General features: G+C 34.2%; 2 protein-coding genes across 2 annotated transcripts; both read left to right on the forward strand.

The window, feature by feature from the left end:
* The first annotated feature begins 325 nt into the window (after nt 1-325).
* LOC110704707 (peptide deformylase 1B, chloroplastic-like) lies at nt 326-6,686 on the forward strand. Its single transcript, XM_021882519.1, has 6 exons — nt 326-748; nt 894-1,032; nt 2,257-2,449; nt 4,299-4,409; nt 5,654-5,716; nt 6,585-6,686. Exons 1-6 carry the CDS (start codon nt 535-537, stop codon nt 6,684-6,686), a joined length of 822 nt encoding a protein of 273 aa, XP_021738211.1. The 5' UTR covers nt 326-534.
* Nucleotides 6,687-22,574: 15,888 nt separating this feature from the next.
* LOC110704678 lies at nt 22,575-24,922 on the forward strand. Its single transcript, XM_021882497.1, has 4 exons — nt 22,575-23,144; nt 23,229-23,372; nt 23,534-24,242; nt 24,864-24,922. The coding sequence occupies exons 1-4, from the start codon at nt 22,575-22,577 to the stop codon at nt 24,920-24,922; spliced, it is 1,482 nt and encodes a 493-aa protein (XP_021738189.1).
* The last annotated feature ends 1,795 nt before the right edge of the window (nt 24,923-26,717 follow it).

The following is a 26,717-nucleotide window of genomic DNA, read 5'->3' on the forward strand; positions in this document are numbered from 1 at the left end:
GAGGAGGGCATGCAAACACCTACCATTTTTAGGTTGGGTTCATTTGTGGTCATGGGTGGGTTTCATATCATGGGTTGTGTCATTGGTGGCTAAGTTGAATGAGAAAAATCATTCTCGTACCTCTTGGAAGGCCAATGGCTAAGTTTGTGTTTGGGTCCCCAACATGCTAGTTACGTTACCATCCATTTTTCAGCTCCCACATCAGGTGGCACAATGGTTATCGACATGGTTCTTGGTTACTAACATGCTATGGTGGTGTTGGTCGCCGACGACATTCTAGGTTGCTAAGGCGGTGGAGTAGTGGCTACATTGCTTACATGACTTAGGAGAGAGAAGATAAATTTGGATGAAGTGGATAAATTTAGTTGATGGTATTTGTTAATTACATTTACCAATCACACATTTTAACATAACGCATCTTTCAACTTTTGAGATTACTATCACCTTCTATAGATGGTTTACTAATCACACATTTAAGTACCATACCAAGTCATACTAGTGAACTTTAAATTTTTAAAATAAGCACCAAAAAAAATGCATTGCTCAAGCAAACTCCTTCAGCATCATCCACATCCATGGACACAACATTCTCTATCCTCTCCTTCATCTCTTCTCCCTCTCCCCACTTCTTCCTTCACTCTTCTTCTTCCTTCTAACTCACCTCTTACACTTCACTCCACTAACACTACCAAAGTTTTTGCCATGGCAAAAAGAAGCTTCCCAACCAAACAAAACGACTTCGCTTCAAGTATGCCTCAATTTTCTATTTCAATTCTTTCTTCTATTTCTTAATTTTGGTGGGGTTTCTTTCTTTTTGTTTGGGTAATTTATTTGTTAATTTGTGGGTTTTCTTGTGTAGTTTATTTGTAATTTTTTGTGGGTTTTGAATATAGGTGTTGATTTGCAGTTTGAGTCACCACTGAAAATAGTTGAATATCCAGACCCAAAGCTTAGAGCCAAGAACAAGCCAATTGATAAGTTTGATGATAATTTGAAGAAATTGGTTGATGAAATGTTTGATGTTATGTACAAGTAAGTTTTTTTATTGGAAAAATTGTTATGTATATATATGGTAGTTAAATACTTAATTTATGATATTGTCTATATAATTGTAAGATGAATTTGCATATCAATTTGATTATTTTGCTTAAATGTTTGAATTAATTGTTCTTCCCGTTTAATTTTGATATCAATTACTACCTTGATGAGTATTAAGTAGTCTATAGTAAATTTCTAATTAGATGGTGTAATTTAGAAAGTTAGAATTAAGATAATTGTTATTGCAAGAGTGATTGGTGAAAATCAAAGGTGAAATGTGTATCTATAATCTAGAGGTAAAGGTCTATCTATAATCTTAAAAAGGGTATCCTCTAAGTTTTTGAATGAGTTTTCTATATGAAATGTGTCAAATATGGATAAATGCTTCATCTTCATGAATTTTTGGTGCAATAAAGTATAAGTATTCCTAGTATTGGAGTATTTGGAGGTTATACCTTTTGTCTCGGAGCTTCATTTGGAATTGTTTTAGAATAACAAAACTGATGCATTGGGGTTTGGTGCTCCCTTGGTGAGGAGTAAACAATTTAAAATTTTGCTGCTTGGATTTAGGGACTAAATTTTGGATATGGGTGCATTTCAAGAGGATATGGCTTATATTTGGGTTGTCTGTTGCTCTTTTGAGTGACTTAACAAATGACACAACCAACTTATGTCTTATGACCATAGACCACTATACCACAAGTCCACAAGGTTATGTTGGATGGGATGAATCGGATGATGACCTCAAGGATCATTGGTTATACTCTATAATTATAGAGTTGGACTTGTGCAAGTATTCTCAATCAAAAATGTGCAGTAAACACAATAGGGAGCCTCACAATGACCAGGGGCTCATATCCCTCTAGGTCTAGGAACTAAGAGAACTAAGAGCATTTTGCAAGCTCAAAACATGAAAGATGGGGATTCATTTTATGATGTTATAAGCTGTTACAGGCTTTTTACCTTTGTAACGTCTTATCTTGAACTGAAATACTAAAAGCAAAGGGAGGATCATTTGAGGGGTGGGGGTGGGAAGTGGTGAAATTTTGTTATTTATGCTTTATAGATGGAATATTGGAATTATAGTTTTATGGCTAATAGAGAGATGCTATTTTCTGTATTTTGACTTGTGATATTACTTACAAAATATTTCTGTTAGGTGGTAAGTAATAATTTTTCTAGATTATGACTTTTATTTACAGGCTTCCTTTTCCGCAGAACTGATGGGATTGGACTCTCGGCTCCTCAAGTAGGCATTAACGTCCAGCTTATGGTTTTTAACCTTGTTGGTGAGCGTGGTGAAGGAGAGGAAATTGTTCTTGTAAATCCAAGTGTGAGCCAGTACTCGCTAAAGAAAACGCTTTTTAATGAAGGTTGTCTATCATTTCCTGGATTATATGCTGATGTACAGGTACTTTTTTTCTACCCAGATGATGAAAGCTCTCGTGCTACTTGCTAGTTAATGCATTTGTGACTTACATTATTTCCAGTGAAAGATGTAGCAACTGTTGTTCTATTAACTGATTACAAGTGCCCGTGAGGTCATGTCTAGAGTTGTTAATCGCTTTCAAGCTCCTTTAATATATGTTGAAAAATTAAAAGAAGTAATATAAAGCTTAATTTTTTTGCGGTTGGAATGCCAGGCTGACTTGAACAATTGTGGTGTGAAAAGTTTTACAATAGTAGTGAATATTGTTTCTTCCTTGGCATACCACATACTATGTTTTTTCATCAATAATTTACCATGATGACATAAACTGAATGGGTGGTGTGTAGTTGTTTAGGCACCAATATGAATGTGCAAAACTATGCTAAATAACATTGAGCTAGTTAATACCCTTCTTCCGCACCTCCCTCTCTTTCTACTATCTAGGTAAATGTGGGTCCTAGCACATCCCATACCTAGTTTTTGGTCTTGGGCTACGTTGACGGTCAGGGATGGTGACTTTAGGCCCATAGGCTCCCACAATTATAAATCTCTTCCAACCATGAGAATATGAGCAACTTAACTCATGTTTGGTCCGGAGGGTTGGTGCATTTGAGTGTGGCTGCTTGACCTCCGTGGCTTGATATGTCTGTTAGAAACGTGGACATGAATTAGTAATCTTACAGGAAACTAAAATTTCTAAGGCATGAGTTAATTGGTAATTACTGAACAGAATATATGGGAGAAACTAAGGCTTTAGTGAAGTTTATCTGCTGAAGGTAATCTCAACTATAGTTAGTGAGCTTGGGTGCTAATTAAAGAGGTAATATGAATCTAACATTTGTCTGGACTTTGGAAATGTGCCAATATGGTTACTTCTGGAGCTCTATGCAATGGAGCAATGAATATTGGCTTGTTCAAATTGTAATGCACCATAATTCATGTGCAGTGCATGTTTTGTGCTGGATAGCTGTTATCCTCAAGTTCTGTAGAATTAACATTACAAACTGTCTTGGAATTACATATCCATTGCTCAAAACTCATTTTCTATGCTGGGGTAAGATTGTGGTGGTTGGGCATTGTAAATGGAAGGGATGGGCTGTTGAACACACGAACATCTATCTTGAATCTTCTAGTTCTTACTCTTCAACCATCTGCTCTTTTGATGAATTCGAAAAACTGATGCCAAACATGTTTTTTCTTAGTTTTCACCATCAATGAATCTTTTCGTTCGTCTCCAATATGCTTTCTGTTTCCTCTTCTTATTTATCAAGTTGCATGAGAGAGACACTTAAGGCATGGTTCACAGTTTTTGTCCCTTGTCCTTTAGGAGTTATACAATTTAGCAGATCAGTAGAAAATAAATTCACTTCAACCAAGAGAGAAATTTTGTGAACTAAGATTAATTCCCTATCACTAAGGTTCTTATGACTGTCTTTGAACACAACAATGATATAACTTTACTGATGCACTATTTGTATCTCCATAGGAAAATAGAATATCCATTAACCTGAGCTTAAACTGGCATGACCGCACAATTACTTGTTCTTTTACACCCGTATGTTCCTATGGTAATATTGTAAGTGTAATGTACCACATATTTATTTAGCCTCTCCAGTAATGACATTATCCTGATGCTTCTTTATTTTCTGGTTAGGTTGTGCAAACTGCAAAGTCATAAATGCAAGACTCCTTGGTGAAGCAACCAGATTGACCACTGAATGAAATACATCTGTCTTTACATGCTTTCAGCTGTAGTACTTTGGTTGTTTTTTCTGTTATCAACTTTGTTGAGGTTGGTCTAACATGCTAATGTCTATGATCTTTGTTGCAGAGACCAGAATCTGTCAAGATTAATGCCAAGGATATTAATGGTTCAAGATTCACAGTTACTTTGTCCAGCCTACCTGCTCGTGTATTCCAACATGAGTTTGACCATTTGCAGGTAGTCCACGATATCTGTTACTGCTTTTTTTTTACTACCTTTTTTTTTTTTTAGGGATGGGGGGTGGGTCGGTGTTGAGGCACATTACTGCTGGATTGACCAAAGTAAATATTTTAACTTATGAAGCTATGTAATATTATTAAAAATCAAAATAAAACTTGTTTAGCAATTTGGATTAGTAATCCTGGTGTCTATTAAAGTGGATGAGCATATTATGTCAAGTATGATTTTGTGGACCAAGAGTCCCATTCCCTGTTGTCATGTATTGTTTATCATGATGGGAATCTTTTAATTTTCCAAGTGTTGTAGCTTTTTTTATTTTTTTTTTTGTTTTTTATTTTTTGATGTAAAACTTGTCACAGAGTCCCAAAGTTGTGTTACTCATTTGAAGCGATAAGCATATATGAAATTTACTATGTTGATAACCTAATGTTAAGAATCTTTAAATTGTTTGTTCTTTGATAATAATCTATTTTTTTGTCAATATTGACGTCCAAGTTTCTTTTTATCGTTCAATTCCTTATGATGATTCATGTTAGCCGACCCAAATCATTATGGGACTAAGGCTTTGTTGTTGTTGTATTGACATCCAAGTTTCTAAATTCATCATACTTTGAACAAACATCTCCTAATTTAATCCTCTTCTTTTTAATACTTTTATTAATATTCAAGCTACTCTTTTCATATTATCCTCTGTTATATGCGTTTCACCATGCAAATCCTGACAAGCTTATAAAAACTATGGACCATCATGTTATTTTCTGGAAATTCATTCTTTGAGCCTAATCTCATCCCATATCATTCACTTCATACCTTGAGCGCTCACCACCACTGGCTTTTCTCTTTGTGTTGTTGACCTTGTGAGCAGCTTGATAACCCTTTATTCTTCCCTGATATATGTTTTCAAGATCGACATTCATGCTTTCACACTAATACCTTTTGAGTATTTCGTTTTGTCTTGTTTGATATAATTCACTACCTTTTTATTTATCTCTACTAACTTTTTAACTTCTGTCATAGGATTAAGACAAAACTCACAAAATTATCCCTACTGCTTCTTTTATCACATTTTTGAATCAAAAATTTGTTTGGTTGTATACCTTAAAGTTGGTATATGACTATTGAAGATGTCTTAACTTTTGCAATTATTCTAGAACTGAGGATGTATGAGTTTTCATTTTGTTTTGAAATGCTAGTGTATTCTCTATAGCTTACATCTTACATTCTTTCTAACAAATTTTCAGGGCATCCTCTTCTTTGAGAGAATGACAGATGAAGAACTTGACACCATACATGATGGGTTACAGGTAACATGGTTATCAGAGGCTTTTCAAATGATTGATTTTGGAGTCAATTGGTTTTCCTTCATCTTGGTGGACTTGTAGAGTTCTAATATATATATTTTTTAAAATCTTCTTTTTTACTACAATTTTCATCTAATTTTTTTTTTTTATGACTGAAAATAAGCCTTAGCTTATAGATGAGTTTAGTAGTGAAATGAATCCAATAAGTTGTCTAGGAATATTATGTAGATATTTAGCCTTAGAATTGGATTGCTGAAAGAAGGGATTTACATGTTTTGCTTGTTCATCACTATTTAACTTTAACATTCAGTAGTTACAGTATATATTTGAGAGTTGATAATTGATGCTTGCCAGTATCATGATTGATGAACTGTAACGGGTAATAAAATCCATTTCAAGTATGATATAATAAAAGGATTATGGACTAAAAAAACTTTGGGACTACTAGAAGCTGGCACTGGTTTTGCAGGTTTATTTTCCTGATGTTGTGCAGCTCATATAATGATAAAAGTCTTTTATTTATCTCAAGTGTCATATTGTTAAGTAGATTAGATTTTTGTGGGATTTTGTTTGCTTATGTTTTCAACTTCCAACATTTATCATTGTTTTAAATTATATGTTGATGCACTTTTGTTGCAATATTTTGGAAAAATAAGGTAAGCATAGAACCTTTTGTGAACTTAAATTATGAGTTTAGCTTTAGGAGATAAAGCAACTTACAAGAGAAGTTATATCACATATATACATATTACTCCGTAACCTCTACCTTGTGCAAATTGGCATAAGGTCCAATATTTGTTTTTAAAAAAGAAAAATACATGTATTAAAGAGAATGACCTTTTTAACTTTCTCTGTCTGCAACTTAAAACAGGCATCGGAATTAAAGTATGAGAAAAGCACTGGAGTGTCAAGACCCGAGAGCATTGAAACTCGAAAAAGAAGGAAAACCAGTGTTGGTTTTGGAAAATCTTAATCAAGAATTACTACGACTATACCCGTGAAAGGCTAAATTCCTTCAGACTTCAAAGGTTGATCATCCCGGCCATACGACCCGGATTTTTGGTTCTTTTGAACCGCCTGATGTGGTTAACTAACTATGCCACGTTGTAATGTTGAGTTGGCCAAGTTAGTTAGAATAATTGGATTCTATTAGGAATTAGTTAGCATTTTCTGTTAAGATGTACTTTGTTAGCTATAAGACATCATTGTACAACAATTGTAAATTCATTTAGAAAATTAATAAAATTCCTCTTCCTTCTCTCTCTTCTTCTTCTATTTCTCTATTCTTCTACATTTTATCATCTTCTTGATCAATTTCTGATCAAAGATGAAGAGATTAGCAGTGATCCTGCATCATTGGTATTAGAGCAAAAATACTAGAATTTAAATAAATTTAATTCAATCTTGCATATGAACCCATGTCTTGAAATAGCTTAATCGGAAAATCAACCAATCTTGAATTCTGGCGCCAATTCCTAAGTGGAGAGGAGATATGGAGCAATAGATTAAGACCTTAGAGAATTGAATGAACAATCAAGAATAGTGGAATGCAGAAATTTCTAAGAAAATGGATGTCAAATTTGGGAAAATTGATGAGAAATTCGATGAACTAATCAAATTGTTGCAAAACAAGAACAATGCAGAAAGTCTCAACTCAAGGGAAAGTCCCAGTTCATCTTCACCCAAAAATTCACTATCAACCCTAGTTTCGGATATAAGCAATTCCAGCAGGCTTTTAGGTGTGAATCCTAAAATTGAGTTTCCTATATTGATGGTAGTAATGCATCAATATGGGTTAAGAAGTGTTTCAAGTTTTAAGCTTGTGTAAAATTCTTATTGAGCAATAGGTTCATTTATTCTCACTGAACATGGTAGACAAAGCTAAAACTTAGGTAATGATGAATTACTTGTTTGCTAGGAAAGCTTTGGTGATTGATTGGAATGATTTTGTGACCGATCTTAACTTCTTAAGGCCAGTCTAGATTTAAAGAAAATAACTGGAATATTGTTGAACAGTTTGATATTTTGTAGCAGGATGGTTCATTGAAGGATTGCATAGATATTTTTGAAAGCGCAAGATAGATCTATGTTGTTGGGTAGTCATGTGTTACCTGATAAATATGTTCTTGATAGCTTTACAATTGTCCTTAAACCCTATGTTAAGCCATTTGTAAAAGCTTTCAAACCTGCAACCATTTCTTAGGCATTTGATTTTTCTAGGTTGCAAGAAGAGTCTTTAAGCCAAAGTTCTTCTGTATGTAGTTATAGGAAGACAACTTATATGCATAGTCAGTAAAACATGGGAATTCATATCAATCGGTAATAGCATCAAACGAAGTGTCTAATTCAGCTTCTATGAATCAATCTGTTTCTAAAACCTCTCAACAAAAGAATTACAAACCCTATAAATATATCCCAGTAGATGTTAGAGCAAAAAAGATTGCTAAGGGTCTTTGTTACTACTGTGATCAACCTTATGAGAGAAACCATAAGTGTCAATTTAAAGAACCACAATTGTTTACAATAGATCAGAGTTTCTTGGGAGTGATAAGAGCAATGAGCTGATAGAGTTGGAAGAAGTTGATGCTATACAGGGAGCTGAGCCTTGTATTTCTGTGAATGCACTTTCTGGTAATCAAAACTTTCATACCATGAGATTAGTGGGGATGGTAGGAGGAACACCCTTACATATGTTGATTGAATTAGGAACTACTCATAACTTTCTTAACTTGGAAGTAGCTAAGAAGTTGGGTTGTCAACTGGAAGATTTAGACTCTCAAGTATGACAATAGCAGATGGTAATCATCTAGTATGTTATTATAAGTGTAGAGAGCTTAAATGGGTCATGAATAAAGTTGAGTTTTCAGAAGAATGTTGATCGCATTACAAAGTTGTGATCACTTGGTACTTGGAATCCAATGGTTGAGTACTTTAAGGCAGATTACTTAGGATTTCAAGAAGTTGTATATGGACTTTGTTTTGGATGGGAACCACTTTTCACCTTACATGGTATTCCACCAAAGAAAAGTGAAAGTTGAGGAGGCCATGCCAAGTAAACTATGGAATTGTGCTTAATACAAGTTGTGGACAGATATATGGCTCGGGGATTGGAGTGTTTACCAATTGAGCAAGGACAGTGTTCTGATAAGTTACTACTGCTAAAAGAAAAGGTTCAAAGTGGCAATTGTTAATCCTATTGTAGGCATCAATTGAAACGCGCCTAATTAAGCATGTGGTGAAGATGCTAAGCAGTTATAAGGAGTGACATTTGACATTATACGATAAGGGACAAAAGGTAGGGAACCGCTGTATCACATTAGAAATTTCTTTCCTTTGAAATATCTGTTTTACCCTTATGTATACAATTTCCAACAACTTAAACTCACTTTAAACAACTTATAATAATTTGAAAATTATTTTAAAATCCCCTAATTAATCTCTCTTCTAATAATGGGTTATTAAACCCTTTAAATAAAATCACACTACTTTAAATAAAATTCCAGCAATATTACGTGATTAAAAACCCCTTAAAACTTATTAAAACTCTATCATTATGCTTGATTAATACTTAAAATCAATGAGTATATAAAAGCCCCAAATTAATTTATACGAGAACCCTAATCATGTCTTAAATAAATTAAAAATCCTAACTTTAATCATATCAAAATCTGAAAATAATACTCATTATAATAATCTAAAAATTAAAGGAAAAATTGCCAAAATAATCCGACCTTGCCTCATCCACTCAAAATAATCCCACAGTTTGATTATTTTTTAATAATCCGACCTTTATACCTAATTCGTTCAAAATGGTCCCAACCAGTCATGTAATTTTTTATAACAAGTTACCTGATACATGGCGGCCTATGATTAGTCCAAAAAATAAAGATAAAATGAAAAATATCAAAAAGTTAAATATTTGTAAAGAAAAAAATGAAAAAACGATTAATTATTTTAAAACCACCCCACCGGTTGCCAAGCTAAGCCACACTCCCCAATCCCCATCGCCTGACTCCCCTGCCCTACGACTTTGACTAACTAGACCCCTAACCCCAACACCGGCGCCGACAACGCGGCCGACCCCCTTACCTCTTAACCACCAACCACCCTCGAAAAATCCCTTCCTTGTCCCAATCCCGACATCCCACCTATACTTCCCTTGCCACGTTTTTCGGCCCTTCCCCTTCCCCGGTTCCTTTTTTGGCCCCTCCCCTTCCCTACGCCTCGATTTCGGCCCCCATCCCCTTCCCACACCTCGATTTTGGCCTCCTCCCCTTCCCGCACCTTGATTTTGGTAATGGTTGTGTTGGTTTATTTAGTGGCGATGGAAGGGGGGTAAGGGAGGGTCGGCGATGACGCGATGGATCTGTTCGCGGTGGGGCTGGCGGCTCTGGGATTTGTCTTGGCCGATGGTTGGGGCAGGGAGGTGGCTAGGGTCGTGGTGGGGCTAGGGTCTGGTTTTAATTTTTTTTGAGAAAAAAGTTAATTAATTAAAATTACTAATGGCTAATGCTATATATAACCCTTAGAGTTGCATATAAGCATTTAATATACTTCCTTTTTTAGTATTAAGTTGGGAATTTATCGACAATTCACAAGTAAATCGTTGTAATAATTGTTTATTTATTGTATATTATTTCCACTTTTAGCTTCTTATATGCAGCCCTTACTGCATTTATCTTTTTCCATTACTAATAATTATTTCCTAAAAAAAATTAAAATTAAAACTTTTTTTGGACTAATTACGTGGTGACACGTGTAAATTAAGCTTAATAAAAAAACATACATATTCAATTGGTTACAAGTCACTTGGGACCATATTCAGCGGATTGAGTATAAAGGTCGGATTATTAAAAAATAATCAAAAGGTGAGATTATTTTGGGGGGATGAGGCAAAGGTCGGATTATTTTGGGCAATTTTTCCAAAATTAAAACCTATAAAACATGATTTTATACTAAACAAACATGTTTTAAACAGTTAAAATAAAAAATAATCATGTATACATAATTATCTACTAAAGAAATAAGGAGAAAGGAGGGAGAGAAGATCGCTTATGAAGGGAGGTGATAGAGATTCTATATGGCTGGCGACCATGAAGCATTGTGAGTGATAGAGATTCTATATTCTTGAGTAATTTCTAGAAGAATTTATTCTCTTTACATGGGAAAGAGTTCAGATTATCTTTTGGTTATCATCCTCGGACAGATTGACAAACTGAAATAGTGAATAGGTGCGTAGAGTGTTATCTAAGGTGTATGTGTTGAGATGAACCAAAATCTTGGTGTTTATGGCTCTCTCTTGTAGAATGGTTGTACAATACCCACTTTCATACTGCTACTTAGTTCACTCCTTATGAAATTGTTTATAATCAACCACCACCTTTGCATTTACCATACTTTATCTGGGGAATCAATTGTGGATATAGTAGACATAAGTTTTCAGAAGTGAGAAGATATGATCAACGATCGAAAGCTTCATTTGGAGAAAGCTCATTACAGAATGAAATGTCAAGGTGAAAATAGAGGACAGAAAGACAATTTGATGTTACAGATTGGGTTTGGCTTAATCTTCATCATTTTTCTAAGTGCCCCACTTTTGAAAAATGATCGTTTTTTAAGTGCCCCATTACCAAATCTAGAAACCTAACATACATTATCCACTGTATATTATATATTTCCTCTTCCTTTTGACCCACCATCATCATATAATATTTTCCCACTTACATTATACCTATAGTGGTCTCCCATTTATATTTGGAAAAATTGTCATGATTAATCCCAACTTTACCTCATCTGCCAATATTAATCCCAACTTTGAATTATTTTATATTAATCTGAACTTTATACTCCCTCCTCTCATAACACTCTCAAAGTGACGGGTGACCTATTGAGTAGGTAATTTTTATATATAAAAAAAAAAACAAAATCACCAACCCAGCCACCCACAACCAGCCCGCTGCAACCTACGGCCAGCAACCATATTCGAACCCAGCCACCTCTATTCGAGCCACCAGACACCTTCATTCGAACCCAACCACCTTTATTCGAACCTAGCCACCAACCACCTCTATTCGAATCCAGCCACCTTTATATATTCGAACCCAGCCACCAGCCACCGCAATTACCACATCAGTCTAGCCACAGATTCCCTCACCATTACAGCAGTCTTGCATCTCAAACGCCTACCACCGCAACTCCGCACTTTGCCCACTCAACAGAGTCCGCAACTCTGCCAACAATAGCATAAATTCAGCCACCGCACCGCAACAATCACCAGCCCAATTTCGTTCACCAACACCACTCCCTTTACCATCGTTGATGCCGGAGATCGAAGGTTAGGGTTAAGGTTAGGGTTTGGGATTTGGGGGATTTTGCTGGATTTCGTGGTGACTGAAGGGGAAAGGGGAAGGTGGTCGAGGGAGGGAAAGGACTCTGGGCGGCGACCGGCGCCCCGGGAGGAAGGGGTTGGGCTGGCCGTGGGTGGCAGCGGGCTAACCATGGGTGGTTTTGGTTTTTTTTATTTTATTTTATTTATTTCTGATTTTTTTAAGCCAGTCATACACTGACACATGTCTTGTAACCTTAATATTAGTTTGGATGACCGGTAGAGAGTGTTATTGGCGGACAAGGTATAAAGTTCGGATTAATGAAACATAATTCAAAGTTGGAAATAATATTGGCGGATGAGGCAAAGTTGGGATTAATCATGACAATTTTTCCTTTATATTTCACTCTCTCATTTTTCCTAATTTCTTATTCCTAATCATATCCACTTATGTATTATTTTACTCTTTTATCTGAAACTCTATGCACACTCCAATGGGGCACTTTAAAAAAGTAAAAGGAGCTAAGTACTCTGTAATACTGATCCCGGTATCTTTATTTGGGCTAAGGAAAAATATCTTCTTGTATATGTAGAATAGAATATAATAATATTTTATATTCTATGTTTTGTAAGATAATTACAATTCCAAAGAAATTCATTAACATATATACTCCCTTGTTTTTGATAGTTCGACTCACTTAGCATTTGCACGGTCTCCAATAAACATCTTTGACCATTAATAATTTCGACTATGTATAAGTAAAATTTATTAAAAAGTTGATATTTGAAAATTTTATCATAAGGGAAATTTAATGTGATCAAACTTGTTAATTTATTTTGATTGTATAAATCATAAAATATGGTAAAAGTTATTTTATTTTGACCACATGAATAATAAGTAAGTCAAACTTTCAGGAACGAAGGTAGTATATCTTTTGTATATATTTTTATCTATCTCTGTTTTATTAGCTTATTACATTATACTAATATAACTTTCACAAGTTTCATATGTGGCTAGCCGCACCGTGTGGTCGGGGTTACTTATTGAAACTTACTAGATTAGGTCTCGTGCCATGAACGGTAATATCATTACATTTAATCATAAAAAGAAAAAATTTGTATTAAAAATAACATAGATAAGATAAAATACAAATATAACATACTATATTTATCATCTTCTTATTTTGCGTGTATAATAAAGGAAATTTTGTTAGAAAAAACCTTTTAAAAAAATTTTGGCAACTAGAAACCAGATTGTAATTTTTTTTGTTCAAGACAACCAAAGCTCACATTGCGGCATTGACTTGGTCATTTCCTGCGTAAACCCCCATGTGCTGGTCACATAACCTTTTTTTTTACTAATCCCACCCATTTTCTTTAAAATTTCCTTGTAACCTCTTTTGTTTTTAATCTTCCCCTTTTCTTTTAATTTCCCCCCATCTTCTCTCCCTTCTCTTACTAGCTAGGTTGTTCTCTTATTAAAGATCTTTCAAGCGGGGTAGTTTGAATTAATTGAAGTAATTGTTTTTGGCAATTAATTTTGACCAAGGATACACTTACATTGTTCTATAATTGTCACCCAGTTCATCAATTTTGCAGGTATTTGAATGCAGCATCCATGGCTCCATTCACGTATCTAGGTTTATGTATAACTTTATAATTGGACGCCCTTAGCTTCTTAGAACATGGCACAACTCCTTCCCTCCTTCCTTCCTTCCTTGATTTGTTCTTACCCGTGGTAGAGCAATTGCAGCAAAATTTCAGAAAATAATACCTAGAAAAGGAAATAAACATCATTTAAATAAAATAAATTAACTAAACTTACTGTTTAGGGTGGGTGTAAATTAACTTCACTTCATATCTTCATTGATTAATTTGCAGGTTTAGGGTGACGCCATGGCAGAGAATAAGTTGAAGATGATTGACTACCTCATTTTTGAAGAGAGGAGAGAGAAGATGGGGGACAATTAGAAGAAAAGGGAAAGATTAAAAACAATAGAGCTTAAAGGGAAATTAGAAAGAAAATGGGTGGGATTAGTAAAAAAAAAAAAAGTCATGTGACCTACATATGGGGGGTCAATGCCGGAATGTGAGCCTTGGTTGTCTTGAACAAAAAAAATTTACAATCTGGTTTCTAGTTGCCAAAATTTTTTTAAATGATTTTTCCCAACAAAAAAATTGATTTAAAAGGTTTTTCCTGACAAAATTTCCTATAATAAAATGAAACATGAATTATAACAGAAGTATCGATTAGACAAATGAATAATTAAAACTACATGTTAGACAATTTGAATATTTTAAAAATTCAATGACAAATTAGTATCAAATTAGATTTCTTTTTATTAACCAAATACGTTTTTAAAATTATGTATTACACCTAATGGGCAGGAATAGCAATCCTGATAAACTGATATTTGGTAAATTTAAAAAATATGATAATATATGAAAGTATTAGAGATACAAATAAAGAAGAATGAAATTTATTTAATCAAACTTTCTTACATGATTACATGAATTGATAAAGTGTTTATAATGTTAATTGTGTTGTTAAACTCCCTTCATTTTGTTAAATTTTTCGAATTAGAAATAGGCAACAATAAAGGTATTGAAAAAATCAAAATTCTCGTTTAATAATAAGAGGGGTGGGGGCCCAGATTGTATCTCGGCTCCCCATTAATTTCTTGTAAATCGATTGACTTTGTAGGTTTTTATTATTTTTATAAAAATATAATAATAATTAAAAAAATAAATAATAATAATAATAATAATAATAATAATAATAATAATAATGGCGCGTTGCAGGGCTATTGGCTATGGTTTTCTTCCTTTCTCCTTTTCTTCATTGGGGGAATTGGGGGAATTGGAGAAGGATGCTATTGCATTGCTGAAACGGGTTCAGGCGTTCGCTAGGACTCAGGATATTGGTGCTCGTGCGGCTGCTCACATCTTCAACAGGATTGGGTTCGCTATAGCTAGAGGGGTGGGGGCCCAGATTGTATCTCGGCTCCCCACTAATTTCTTGTAAAACGTTTGACTTTGTAGGTTTTTGATAATAATAATAATAATAATAATAATAATAATAATAATAATAATAATAATAATAATAATAATAATAATAATAATAATAATAATAATAATAATAATAATTCCAAAACCGGATCAGACCGAAATAAACAGGTCCAGACCGGAGCCTGGACCGGTTGATTACGGCCCGGTCCTCAAAAATAGGTTATTCTGGTTTCTGATCCATTCTGATCTCGGTCTTGCTTTGGACCGGTGCACAACCCTAATTGTACGTATATACTAAGCTTGTATAGTCCTCAAGTTGAGATTACAAGTCATACAACTGCTGCATTTACATAATATCTCGCTTAACTCGCTAGGGAAGCTAAGATCAATAACATACTAGTAAATTAGACATTAGGAATAACACGTGTCACTTCTTGGTACTGTTTTTTCCCTCTAAAACCATTTTTATTTTCTACTATATGTCAAATCTTCTTCAATTTATATTTACCATATTATTATAGTTTTAACTTTCGATCATTAAAAAAAATCACGCCATTTATATTATAGCACATATCTAAATCATCACTATGTTTTTTTTTTTTTTTTTTTTTTTTGTGGCAAACTTTCAACAAAACAATTTAGATTAGAATATATAATATATTCTTTCCATCCTGCCTATCATATCTTTTCCATATACACTCAATTAGAATTTTTTGCATATCTTTAAAATATTTTATATTGTTTATCTAAAAAATGAACAAATATTAAGTAAATATTAAATTAATACTTTTATCTATTTTATTCTATAATATAATCATTGTTTTTCCCTATGTTTCAATTGTACTACTTTAGCAATAAATATTATTTTAATTAAAAAAAAAGCTAGAGAATTCAGTTTGATAAAACTCTAACCCTTTTCCCATGTCTTGTAGAAATCAGTTAGCTTCATAAACTTATTTATTAAATTTGAAAAAAAAAAACCTCAAAACCCTCTTTTTCGTCTCTCACTCCTGCCAACAAATACATCATGAATTCATGATATTTGCAGCAACTAGCTATAACGATGACTTTGGTTGAAAATGGCATATAAAATTTAAAGCTAATATATGAAGTGCACTAGTGTAGAAGCAGAGATGAGCACAATAAATAAGATGCCAAATATAAGAATTGTATAGATACGTTAGAACTATCTTATAGATACTTAAACAATGCTTAATAGATAAAACCAAATTATTTTAGAGATACATCAAAGTTATTTTAGAGATATATCAATAGCATTTTCGTTTAATGTTTACTAAAACATTATCATATTAGATTGTAAAACTATAAAATAAAGTATTGAAAATGGAGGAGTATAAATAAACATTATATTATAAACATTATCACATTAAAAAGTGCAATAAAAATGGGAAGTATTTCATTAAATAAAGGGGTCTTTGAGAGTACGTAATAGACTACTGATTTCATTAATTTTTATTTTTATTTTTTGAGGTATCATATATGATGTTTAAATAATTAATTAAAGTATGAACATATATTTATGTTATAATTTAGAAATCATAGATATTACTACTTTATTTTTTATAAATTAAACGAGAGCATTAAGAAAAATAATAATTGGATGAATATAAAATATATATGCACACATTGACACATATAAAGCAAAAGTAAAAAAAAAAAAACCGAAAAAAGAGAACCTAAGAGACTTCTTGTTATAACAACCGGCCTCTTTAGGTTAAAAAACGGAAAAGAACGGAGCTTGATATTATTTTTCCACGGTAGCATCAAAGAGACCCGTTATTTACAAAAACCGGTCTCTTTGATAACAATTTTTTTTTGTTACAGATCAGTTATCAGTTAATAAAATGAATAAAAGCATGGATGAAAACCTTCTCTAAATCTGCTTATTGTTCGTGAAAGATTAATTTTGTGATATTGATGATCATATCATATGATCAAATATCTATATAAAGGCTCTTATTTATCATTTCATAATCCCGACCCATTTCTAAACAAAATTTTTGAATATTTTTCCTTCACATCGATCTTAACAGTACAAAATGAAAACAATTGTAATAATCTTATCTTCCTTGTTTTTTTCATTTACTTGTGTTTTTGCCTTCTCCCTGAATATTACCTCTACAAATGACATTGAGTTAGCTAAGCATAGAATCAGAGCAAACACTCAACCCCTCTATAATAATGTACTAGCTTTAACTTATGGCAAAGATGACTGTGTAACCAATGACATAAAATGTAAAAGAACTCCTAGTTTTCACGGGTTCACTATCCATGGGCTTTGACCCAATGCCATAAATTTAATAAATCTCGGCCATCCATTAAAACCAATAACTAATTTGCAATATTATGACACAAGTTCTATTTTAGTTCGGAGTGATGTAACTAGTATACTAGATGACTTGACAAATGAATGGCCTGATTTGACAAAGCTTGGAAATATAGTAGAATATGTAAGGTTTTGGAATATGGAATGACGCAAGCATGGAACTTGCAGCCAATGATTTTATCAACAAACCAATTTCTCCTTTTATTCAAACAATTTTATTTGCAATTTCTATAATTCTTTTGGCTATATCTATTGCTTTTCAAGCACATGAACTTGAAAGCTTTTTTTATACAGTTTATGCTAATGTGTTAGGTCAATAAAGATTCAAATAACATAAACAAATTATATAAAAATTATTCATAAATTAACAAATTACGTGAAACACATGTCCGCTCGAAATTCACATTGAAGAATATTTCCACCCCACCACTTTTAATAATCGGCCATGCAGCTTTTGAGCCTCAAGGCCAATCCAAACCCCACAAACCTTCACACAATTTGCATTAACTGAAAAAATAAAAATGAATTAACAAAATAATTTCCCTTTTATAAAATAAAAGTAAAAACAATCGAAATTAAATAAAATTTACCAATTTGGATGAATAAACTTTGTATTTTCTTGATTTCGGTAGCCCTAAATCTAAAAACTGGCGAAAATACACTTTTTGGACAAACCAACGTGTTTCACCCATTCTTTTCGCCATAAGGAAGATACTTTCGAGTATCGCATAAAATCTACCATGTAAACGACTAAAAGCTTTTCCATTTCAGATGTTAAATCATAATTCTGACAAAAAAAAAATGAAAAAAATTATATAAAAAACCAAAAAACTTTAAAAAGCATAAATACAAAAAAAAATTGAGTAAAAACTGTTGAATACATACAGTAAAAACAATTTTAGAAATGTAGGAGGATTTAGGGAGTTTGGATGCCAACGACCATGAAAAAAGGGTGCATTGTAGAGTTCTTTGGGTACTCTGTCAAATACTGGAATTTTGTTTGCCCCATAATAGAGGGCATAGTAAGTTGAAGAGAAAGAAATTGCTAATCTTTACTCCATTGATTTCTTTATCAAGGTTTTCTGGGTTTCCATTGAAGAAGAAATCAAAGTTGAAAATAGAAGAAGAAATTTAAATTCAAAATTGAAGAAAAATTAAAATGAAAATTAAAGAAGAAATTAAAATGTTTCGTACATCGGTATATTTATACCCGAAGTTTCATGGTACCCAGGTCTTGGACCCGCCTGATAAACCGGATATCGGGTCTAACTAGGTACTGGTACGATCTGTTTATTATCGGGTTGAAAAAATTCGAGGAAAAATAATAATAAAAAAAAATACCTTGATCTTCGCTTATAGAAGATCTTAAAAAGAGGGGAAATTTAGTGAAAAATAGAGAGAAGAAGAGAGAAGAGAAGAGAAGAGGAGAGAGGAGAAAAATATCGGCTGACGAGACCAGAACATTAGGGTTAAGTATATAACAAAGATAAATATTTGGGCCTGTTTTGTAAAGTAAAAAAAAAGCCCGTATTTAATAGCTATGTCCAATAACAAGAAGTACTAGCTTCGTTATTGAAAACAAGTCAAGAGGCACATACTTGTATTATAGTTGTCATACCTCTAATCTTCATTCGCAGTGCATCCACTGTTTTTTCCCAGCATAGCTATAGTGGCCTCACAAGCCTGATTAAAGAACCCACATCAAATTATGCACACATAAAAATAACATAGTGTAGGGAATATTTCAAACATCAACTTTGAGCCCCACTGTGATCATGCATTTAAGCATGGCGGCGTCCAAAGGGAAGGAAACTAGAGATAAAAGAATCGCCAACAAGATTTAGGAACTTGTAAACCGTTCACGGGTGTAAAAGTTACACCCCATTCACGATCACGGAGACCGCTAACTCCATAGTGGTCCGAAACCATGACTGGATATTCGGCACCATCAAATTTTGACAGGCTAAAGTTGTATCACCTAATCAAAATTAATTCCTAAAACCACTAACTAAAATAAATAGGGAAGTACGGTCGAATCCACAGGGAAACAATGTTCTTTTATTCCTAATATATTATTATAATCTAAATTATCAAGAAACAAGTGAGAATTGTGAGAATTATACTATGACAATAATTAAACTAAAGAAATAATCAATAATGAAAGGCCTAGGGCATAGGTTCACCAATAAATAATATTGCGGGATGAAAGACAATAATCAATTATCAATGCATAAATTAACCGGATTATAAAGGGCTTTCGCTACGCATTATAATCACAGAATTAACTTAGCGATATTAAATCGCATCACTCGAATCTTGACTTAACCATTTATAAATTAATTCTACCTATTGAAACTAAGCCTAAACATCAATTCTCATATGTCGAATCTCAAATCAATATTGCATAACTCATACAATAAAACCTGCGCAAATCTAATTGCATATCATTATAACAATCAATAGGAAATTAACCCAAAACATTAACAATCAATAATAATAAATCATCCCTTCATATTAATCATGGATCCCCAAGAACCCTAGAATTAAACTACTCGTGCATAATTAAAACTAAACTAATCAAAGCGATTAAATGAAGTATCAGTAAAACAATAATTATAAAACTAATATGAAAATAATAATAACAAAGACTAAAGAAAAGCAATAATAATAAGAAGACTAAAGTAATAACTGTAGTTTACGAATAACATTATATCTCCTCTAAACCAAAAACATGAAAGCTAATAAAAGAACAAAAACTAATAATGAATCTCTAAGCTGCTGATGAGAGAAAACTAAACTGAAGATAATATAAACTATCCTACTAAAGTTAAACTAAGAATTGAACAAGTTACGGAAATAACAAAACTAAGACTAAGGAAAAAATAAGGACAATTTCAAATTTGCTACCACTAAAAGTCATGCACCTCAATTTTGCTACCTCTTAATTTTTTTTTTTTTTTATTATACTACCACTCAAATCATTGTTGTCAAAATTCAGTACCATTTGACTGAAGCTGTTAAGTTTGCCGTTTGGTGGGCCCCACGTCAGTTAATTAATACCCCTCCAGTTCTTCTCTCTCCTACCTTAACTCTTCATTGTCTTCATTGAATACTCACAACCATCTCCATTAATGGCTGAGTAAATTAAAAAAAAAAAATTTAGGAACAATTATCTTTCCTCTGTCACCATCTCCATCTCCATCTCTCATCTCTACTTTTCTGCAAATTGGAGGTGAAAATTGAGTGCGTGGAAGGCAGTTATTGGAACAACGAAGCAGAGGAAGACAAAGCCTTGCGAGAAAGCGTCATCTCCATTGTTGTAAGTTGAAGATTCGCCTGACAACGACGCATTGGAAGGTACGTAAACCTATCTATTTATAGTGGTCCAACAATGGTGCTAATTTTGCAATAATTCTTTGTAGTTGGGGTATTTTAGGAAGAATATGCAGTAAACCCTAGATTAGTGAGCTTTGATTATTTTAAGCAATGTGGTTTGACTAATTAAAAATTGATGCTTTCACAGTCATGCGGTAGGGTATGGGGGTATACTGAGACGCCTTTTTTGTTAATAAATTGCATTGATTTAGTTACAGTTTATAATAAAATAGGGCTTGATGTATTTGTTTATTGCTCTTTAATTGTAGATAAAAACAAATGGCTGTTGTTGATAATGAGGTTGACATTTAGCTAAGAATATTTGGGGGTTTTCTGATTAAGAACCGTAAGGGAGGAGGGAAGTACCAAGTGTATGAAGGTGGGTTCACTTATTGGAAAAGGAATGTGCCTCTCAATTACTTTTCAGTAGGATACTTAAGGTATTTATGTATTGAAGGGATTAGGGACATGGGGTGGGATGTACCTACCCTATATGCTGTGTGGTTCAAAGAGAAGGGTAAGTCTTGGATGACTGGTAAAAGAAAGATAGAAACTGATGAGGATGTAGCAGGGTTATTAGAAGCCAAGCACAGGGATGGGTATTTAGAGTTGTATTGTACAGTTTCTGATGACCTCACCCCTAGTCAGAACCCACAAAGCATTGAAGCTGAAGCTAACAACCCCACCACAATCCCAGAAAATTCCAAAGTCATTGAAAGTGCCCATGTGTCTGCCCAAAGTGTTACTGGATCCAACCCAACCTAACCACATCAATATGAAACACAACAATGCTGTACCCCACCTCAAACCCAAGTGTCTGTCCAAACTATTCCTGGATCCAACCCAACACAGCCATCCCAAACACAAAAAAGCCCTATCTTGCTTGAAAAACAAAACAAAACACAAAAACCTACTGAACCTGTGCTGAGAAGGAGCCCTAGACTTGTTATAGTTCCTGAAACAGAACCTGTTGAGAACAAAGTGAGGAGAAGCCCTAGGTTTTGTAGATCTATTGATAAGGGGAAGGGTAAGGTTTCAGTAGAAAGTGGTGATACTGGTGTGAGTCTGCATAAGGGTAGAGGGAAGAGAATTAGGAAAGAAAAAGCAAAGAGAGCTCTGAAATTGGATGAAGAGGAGGAATCAGGTGGGTCATCAAGGTCAGATGCAACTGATATAGAAATTGATTGGGAGCCTTGGGAAGAAGAGGCAAACAGTGATGGTGATGATGAGTGCCATAGGAAAACTGGAGAAGGCATCCTAACTGCAGTGCACAGTAGCTTGGAGGTTGTGACACATAAGGGTGAAACTTCAGAGGGTGTTGGTGTTGAAAGGGAGGGGAAATTGAAACAACTGAGCAAGGACATTGCTTGGAAGGAAGTGGATGTGCATGTTGAAAGTTCTGAGTCAGATGAGCTTAGAAGTTTTCATGGGTCAGATGAGGAAGAGGATGACAGTCCATGGTTTCATAAGGAGACTGATTTCAAAAAACCAGTTGTGCTAGTGAATAAGTTGAAGTTCAAAAACAACACCATTCTAAGGAAAGCATTGAGGACACATGCTATAGAGAACAAATATGAGTAATACTATATTCACAATGGTGGTAACAGGATACCACATTATGTAAGAGAAGGTGTTTGTGTGAGTGGAACTATAAAAGAAGCAAAATCACAGGGGAATGTAACTGCAGTTCAAGGGTTAGAAAGTGCAAGTTTAAGGTGGCTGCTAGAAGAATGTACAACAGTCAAGCATGTCAAATCATTGATTTCAGACCAAAGCATATGTGTACGAGGAGTAAAAAGAATTCAATGGTGAATGCTGAGTATCTAGCTGAGAAGTATGTTGAGGAATGGAGGCACAACCCTAGTTGGGATTTAAAAAGTTTTAGAGAAAGGGTGTTGAGTGACTTGGGCATTATAGTAGGCTATTCCAGAGCTTGGCTTGCTAGAGCTAGGGCAAAGCTGATGATTTATGGGTCACCTATAGAGCAATATGCCAAGGTTTTTGATTATGGAAAAGCTGTTATCAAGTACAGTCCTGGCATTGGGGTCTGCATAGTTGTAGATGGGGAAGTAAGCAGCCCTCAACCACCACTCTTTATGAGGATGTACATATGTCTTCAACCATTGAGAAGTGGTATGATAAAAGGGTGCAGGCCTCCGATTGGTATAGATGGATTTCATCTAAAGGGAGCCTACCCAGGACAAATACTGGTGGCTGTTGGAAAGGATGGGAACAACAACATATATCCACTGGCCTGGGCTACAGTTGAAGTTGAGAACAAGGACACTTGGTGCTGGTTTTTGGAGTGTTTAAAAAAGGATCTTGGTGATGTGTGTGATGGTGGAGGTTGGACATTTATGTCTGACAGACAGAAGGTGAGCTACCCTAATTATACTACTAATTACAAGAACTACTTTGTTTTGACAAGCTATGCATTAATGTCTTGATTGTGGATACAGGGTCTCCTTGAAGCCTTGGAGGTGCAAGTCCCATTTGCTGAGAAGAGGTTCTGTGTAAGGCATATCTGGGCCAACTTTAAGCTTCAATTCAGTGGCTCAACCTTCAAACAGTTGTTCTGGGATGCTGCTAGGGCTACAACATTGGCGAGTCAGTCAACTTTAGTCCTATGTTTGATTAGTTTGTTCAATTTGTTTGAAGATGCATCAACTTTGATTAGTTGCTTTAAGTGGCATTGATTGCTTTCTTAAATTGAGATGTTGGATGTTGCCTAAATAGTTATGTTGTATTTTGTATGATGTGGTAGGCTGACTTTGAGGTGGCAATGGAATCAATTAAATTTCTGTCTAAGGATGCATTTGTTTTTCTTGATGACATTCCTGCTAAGCATTGGTCTAGGAATGCATTTTCTTCTAATTGCAAATCAAATATGCTGTTGAACAATGTATGTGAGACCTTCAATGTTGTTATAAGAGAAGCAAGGGATAAGCCAATACTCACTCAGATGGAGTGGTTGAGAAGGTATATGATGAAGAGGCACAATGAGAAATGGGAGGCTGGCAAGAAAATGGAAGGTAAGGTGACACCCTATGTCACTAAGCTTTTTGAGAGGATTGAGAGGGCTGCAAGGCATTGCATAGTGCAGGTTTCAAGGGGAGACTCCTATGAGGTTGAGCTAAATGGGGATACAGTGCTAGTTGACATAGGTGATAGGACTTGCACATGTTACCATTGGCAATTAACTGGTATTCCATGTGTACATAGGTTTGCATGCATTTTGGATAAGAGGGTGGACCTAGAAGACTTTGTGGATGAGTATTACACCAAGCAGAAATACATGCATGCTTATGAGGAAGCTGTTAAGCCCCTGCCTGGACCTAAGCATTGGGAGAAGCATCATTTTACACAGCCCTTACCTCCAGCAATCAGAGTAATACCTGGGAGGCCAAAGTCAAAGAAAAGAAAACTGGAGAGAGGTGAGGGAGCACCTGAAAGTAGTAGCAGACAACCAAACTGTAATCCCCCGTATTTTCTTAGTATATAATAATTATATATATTTTTATTATACGACTATTTTAATAATTTTATATTTATACAATGATTTTTTTATTTATACAAAATATTTTGGGAAGATTTCAGAAAATAAAAACAAGAATCTTTTTAAAACCCATAATTCCATTTTAATTAAGTAATTGACTCCATATTTCCCTCATTCACATTTTTTTTAAAGGAAACTTGCTCCTTATTTCCCCTTCTCAAAACCCTCAGATATTGCATTTACTGCTTCCCCTTATTACTCCTTCACTACCTCCCTCATTCTCCTTTCACGACTCACAAGCATAATAATAAAAAAAGTTCTGCTTCCTCTGTTGCGCTGCTGCTGCCTCATCCGGAACCCACCACCTCAGTGCCACCGGCGACCCTTGCCGCTGCCCTCAGCCCTGCCGCCGCCCAACCGGTTTCCTTCCCCTTCTCTTTTATCTTTCTCTCTTTCTTGTTTAATCCTCTTTAAAGTTTCAATCTTTACATGAATTTTTCAATGTTTAATAATTATTATAGTTTGATAATGTTTATGAGTTATGAAAGATTGCAAATTTATGAGTATACTTCACTTGATTTATGAAATAAAATTTCAGATTTGGTTTATGCGAAAATTGAAGGTTTAAATGTTGATTTTCATGATTTTAGGGTTTGATAACGTGTTGCTAAAGATATTTAATTTGAGCATGATTTTGTTGTGATTTTTCTATGACCATGATGATGTTTAATTCAGCAGCAAGTTCTTAATTTTTCGTAACTAATTTCTTAATTTCCGTTCGAAAATTTTCTTAATCACGTTTTAATCGCATTTTGACTGTAACTCGTCTGATTTTCGCAAAAAAAAAATAGTGTTTTTCGTGTGTAAATGATGTTCTAATGCGATTCAGCTTCTAAGTATGGTTTTCGTGCAGTTTTTGATTTCTATCGAAGGTTTAATTGAGTTTTCATGAAACTAATTAAATTATAATTATATATTTCAAGTTTAGATTGTTGTAATCCTATATTCTACTTTTAAACTAAAATTTCAGATTTTAATCTTAACTTTAAATAGCTTTAAGTCATGGTTTTATGATGGGTTTTCAAGTTCTCAACATACTAACGTACTATATAATGATGATTTCGAATGAAAATGTTTATGCGGTTGTTTTATAACTTTAAACTAATTCTTCAGATTATAAATCCACTTTAGAGTTGCTGAAATTTCATGCTACAAGCCATATTTTCATGATTTTAATATACAAGCTTGTAATTGAACTTTGAATTACTAGCTTTGGCTATTGTGAGCAACTTAAAGACATTATTTCAATGATTTAAGCGATTTTATAATAGTTTAGTATTGCTGTAATATATGTTGCTTGGGTATTAATTGAGTTGTTGTTGTTCTGTCTAGGAGAGGACTTCGTAGAGGGTGACTTCTAACCTTAAAGTGGCCAATCAATTTGTGTACTCAAGGTACGTACAAGTATACGAAGAACCTTGACTTTAGAAGCATGTTTAAGGACTTGGAAAAGACCTAGAATCATGTTAGGAGACTTGTGGATTGGTTGAAATTGTTTGGTAATAAGTTGATTGTTGATAATTGTGATGATTGCTTTAATTCATGTATGAGAAATTGCATTGATGTTTCCTATTGAGCATTATTTATGCAATATCATGCAAGAGAGCTTAGAAGCAAAGCTACAAGTATATATATATGGAATGAATCGTTTTAACTACTTATGCAATTGTATTGAATTGGAATGAGTAAAGAAAGAGTTAAAGCCAGATAAGACAGGATTGTGGATTTGAGGTGCCTTATGCACTTAAGGTGTTTATACACCGAGGTAGTTAAAGGATGCAATAATACATGTTGTTTGTCACTAATAAATTAAGAATTGAATTGGAAACTTGAATGATTTGTATGATTGATGTATGATTGGTTGTGTTGATTGCATGCGAGTCATCACCTAATCTAAACTGGTAAATCACGTAAAGTGCAAGAAGGATGAGCAATAAAACTCTGGATTTTTGCACATCTAGAGTAATGACAAACATGGGTTGGGGTTCACAGGGTATTAGCCGTGTACTTTTCAAAGGCCGTCTGATCTACGAGTCTCTTGTTTAAATTCTTTTAAAATTATAATGAGTTAGATGAGATCTCATACTAGCTATGGCCACGGAGTCGCGCCCGTCTGCCATTGGATGTTTATTAATGTCTTCCAAGAGGAGGCATAGGGTTTTCTTATTTATTGTTCCGGAACGGAGCACAGGGGACAACCCGGTCTATTGCTTAATCCAATCAATTAATGAAGTGATCAATGCTGTTTAAATAAAAACTTAGTAATGAGTAACTATTGAGTCATGTGTTCGAGTCAATGATAATATTGTGAGTGTATGGAATGCTTGTTAGAATCATGCTAGGATTTTTTACTATATTTCGTAGCTTGTATGTACTCAGCGTTGCTGATTGC

The sequence above is a fragment of the Chenopodium quinoa genome, unplaced genomic scaffold (assembly GCF_001683475.1).
Source record: "Chenopodium quinoa cultivar QQ74 unplaced genomic scaffold, ASM168347v1, whole genome shotgun sequence".
Taxonomy (NCBI): domain Eukaryota; kingdom Viridiplantae; phylum Streptophyta; class Magnoliopsida; order Caryophyllales; family Amaranthaceae; genus Chenopodium; species Chenopodium quinoa.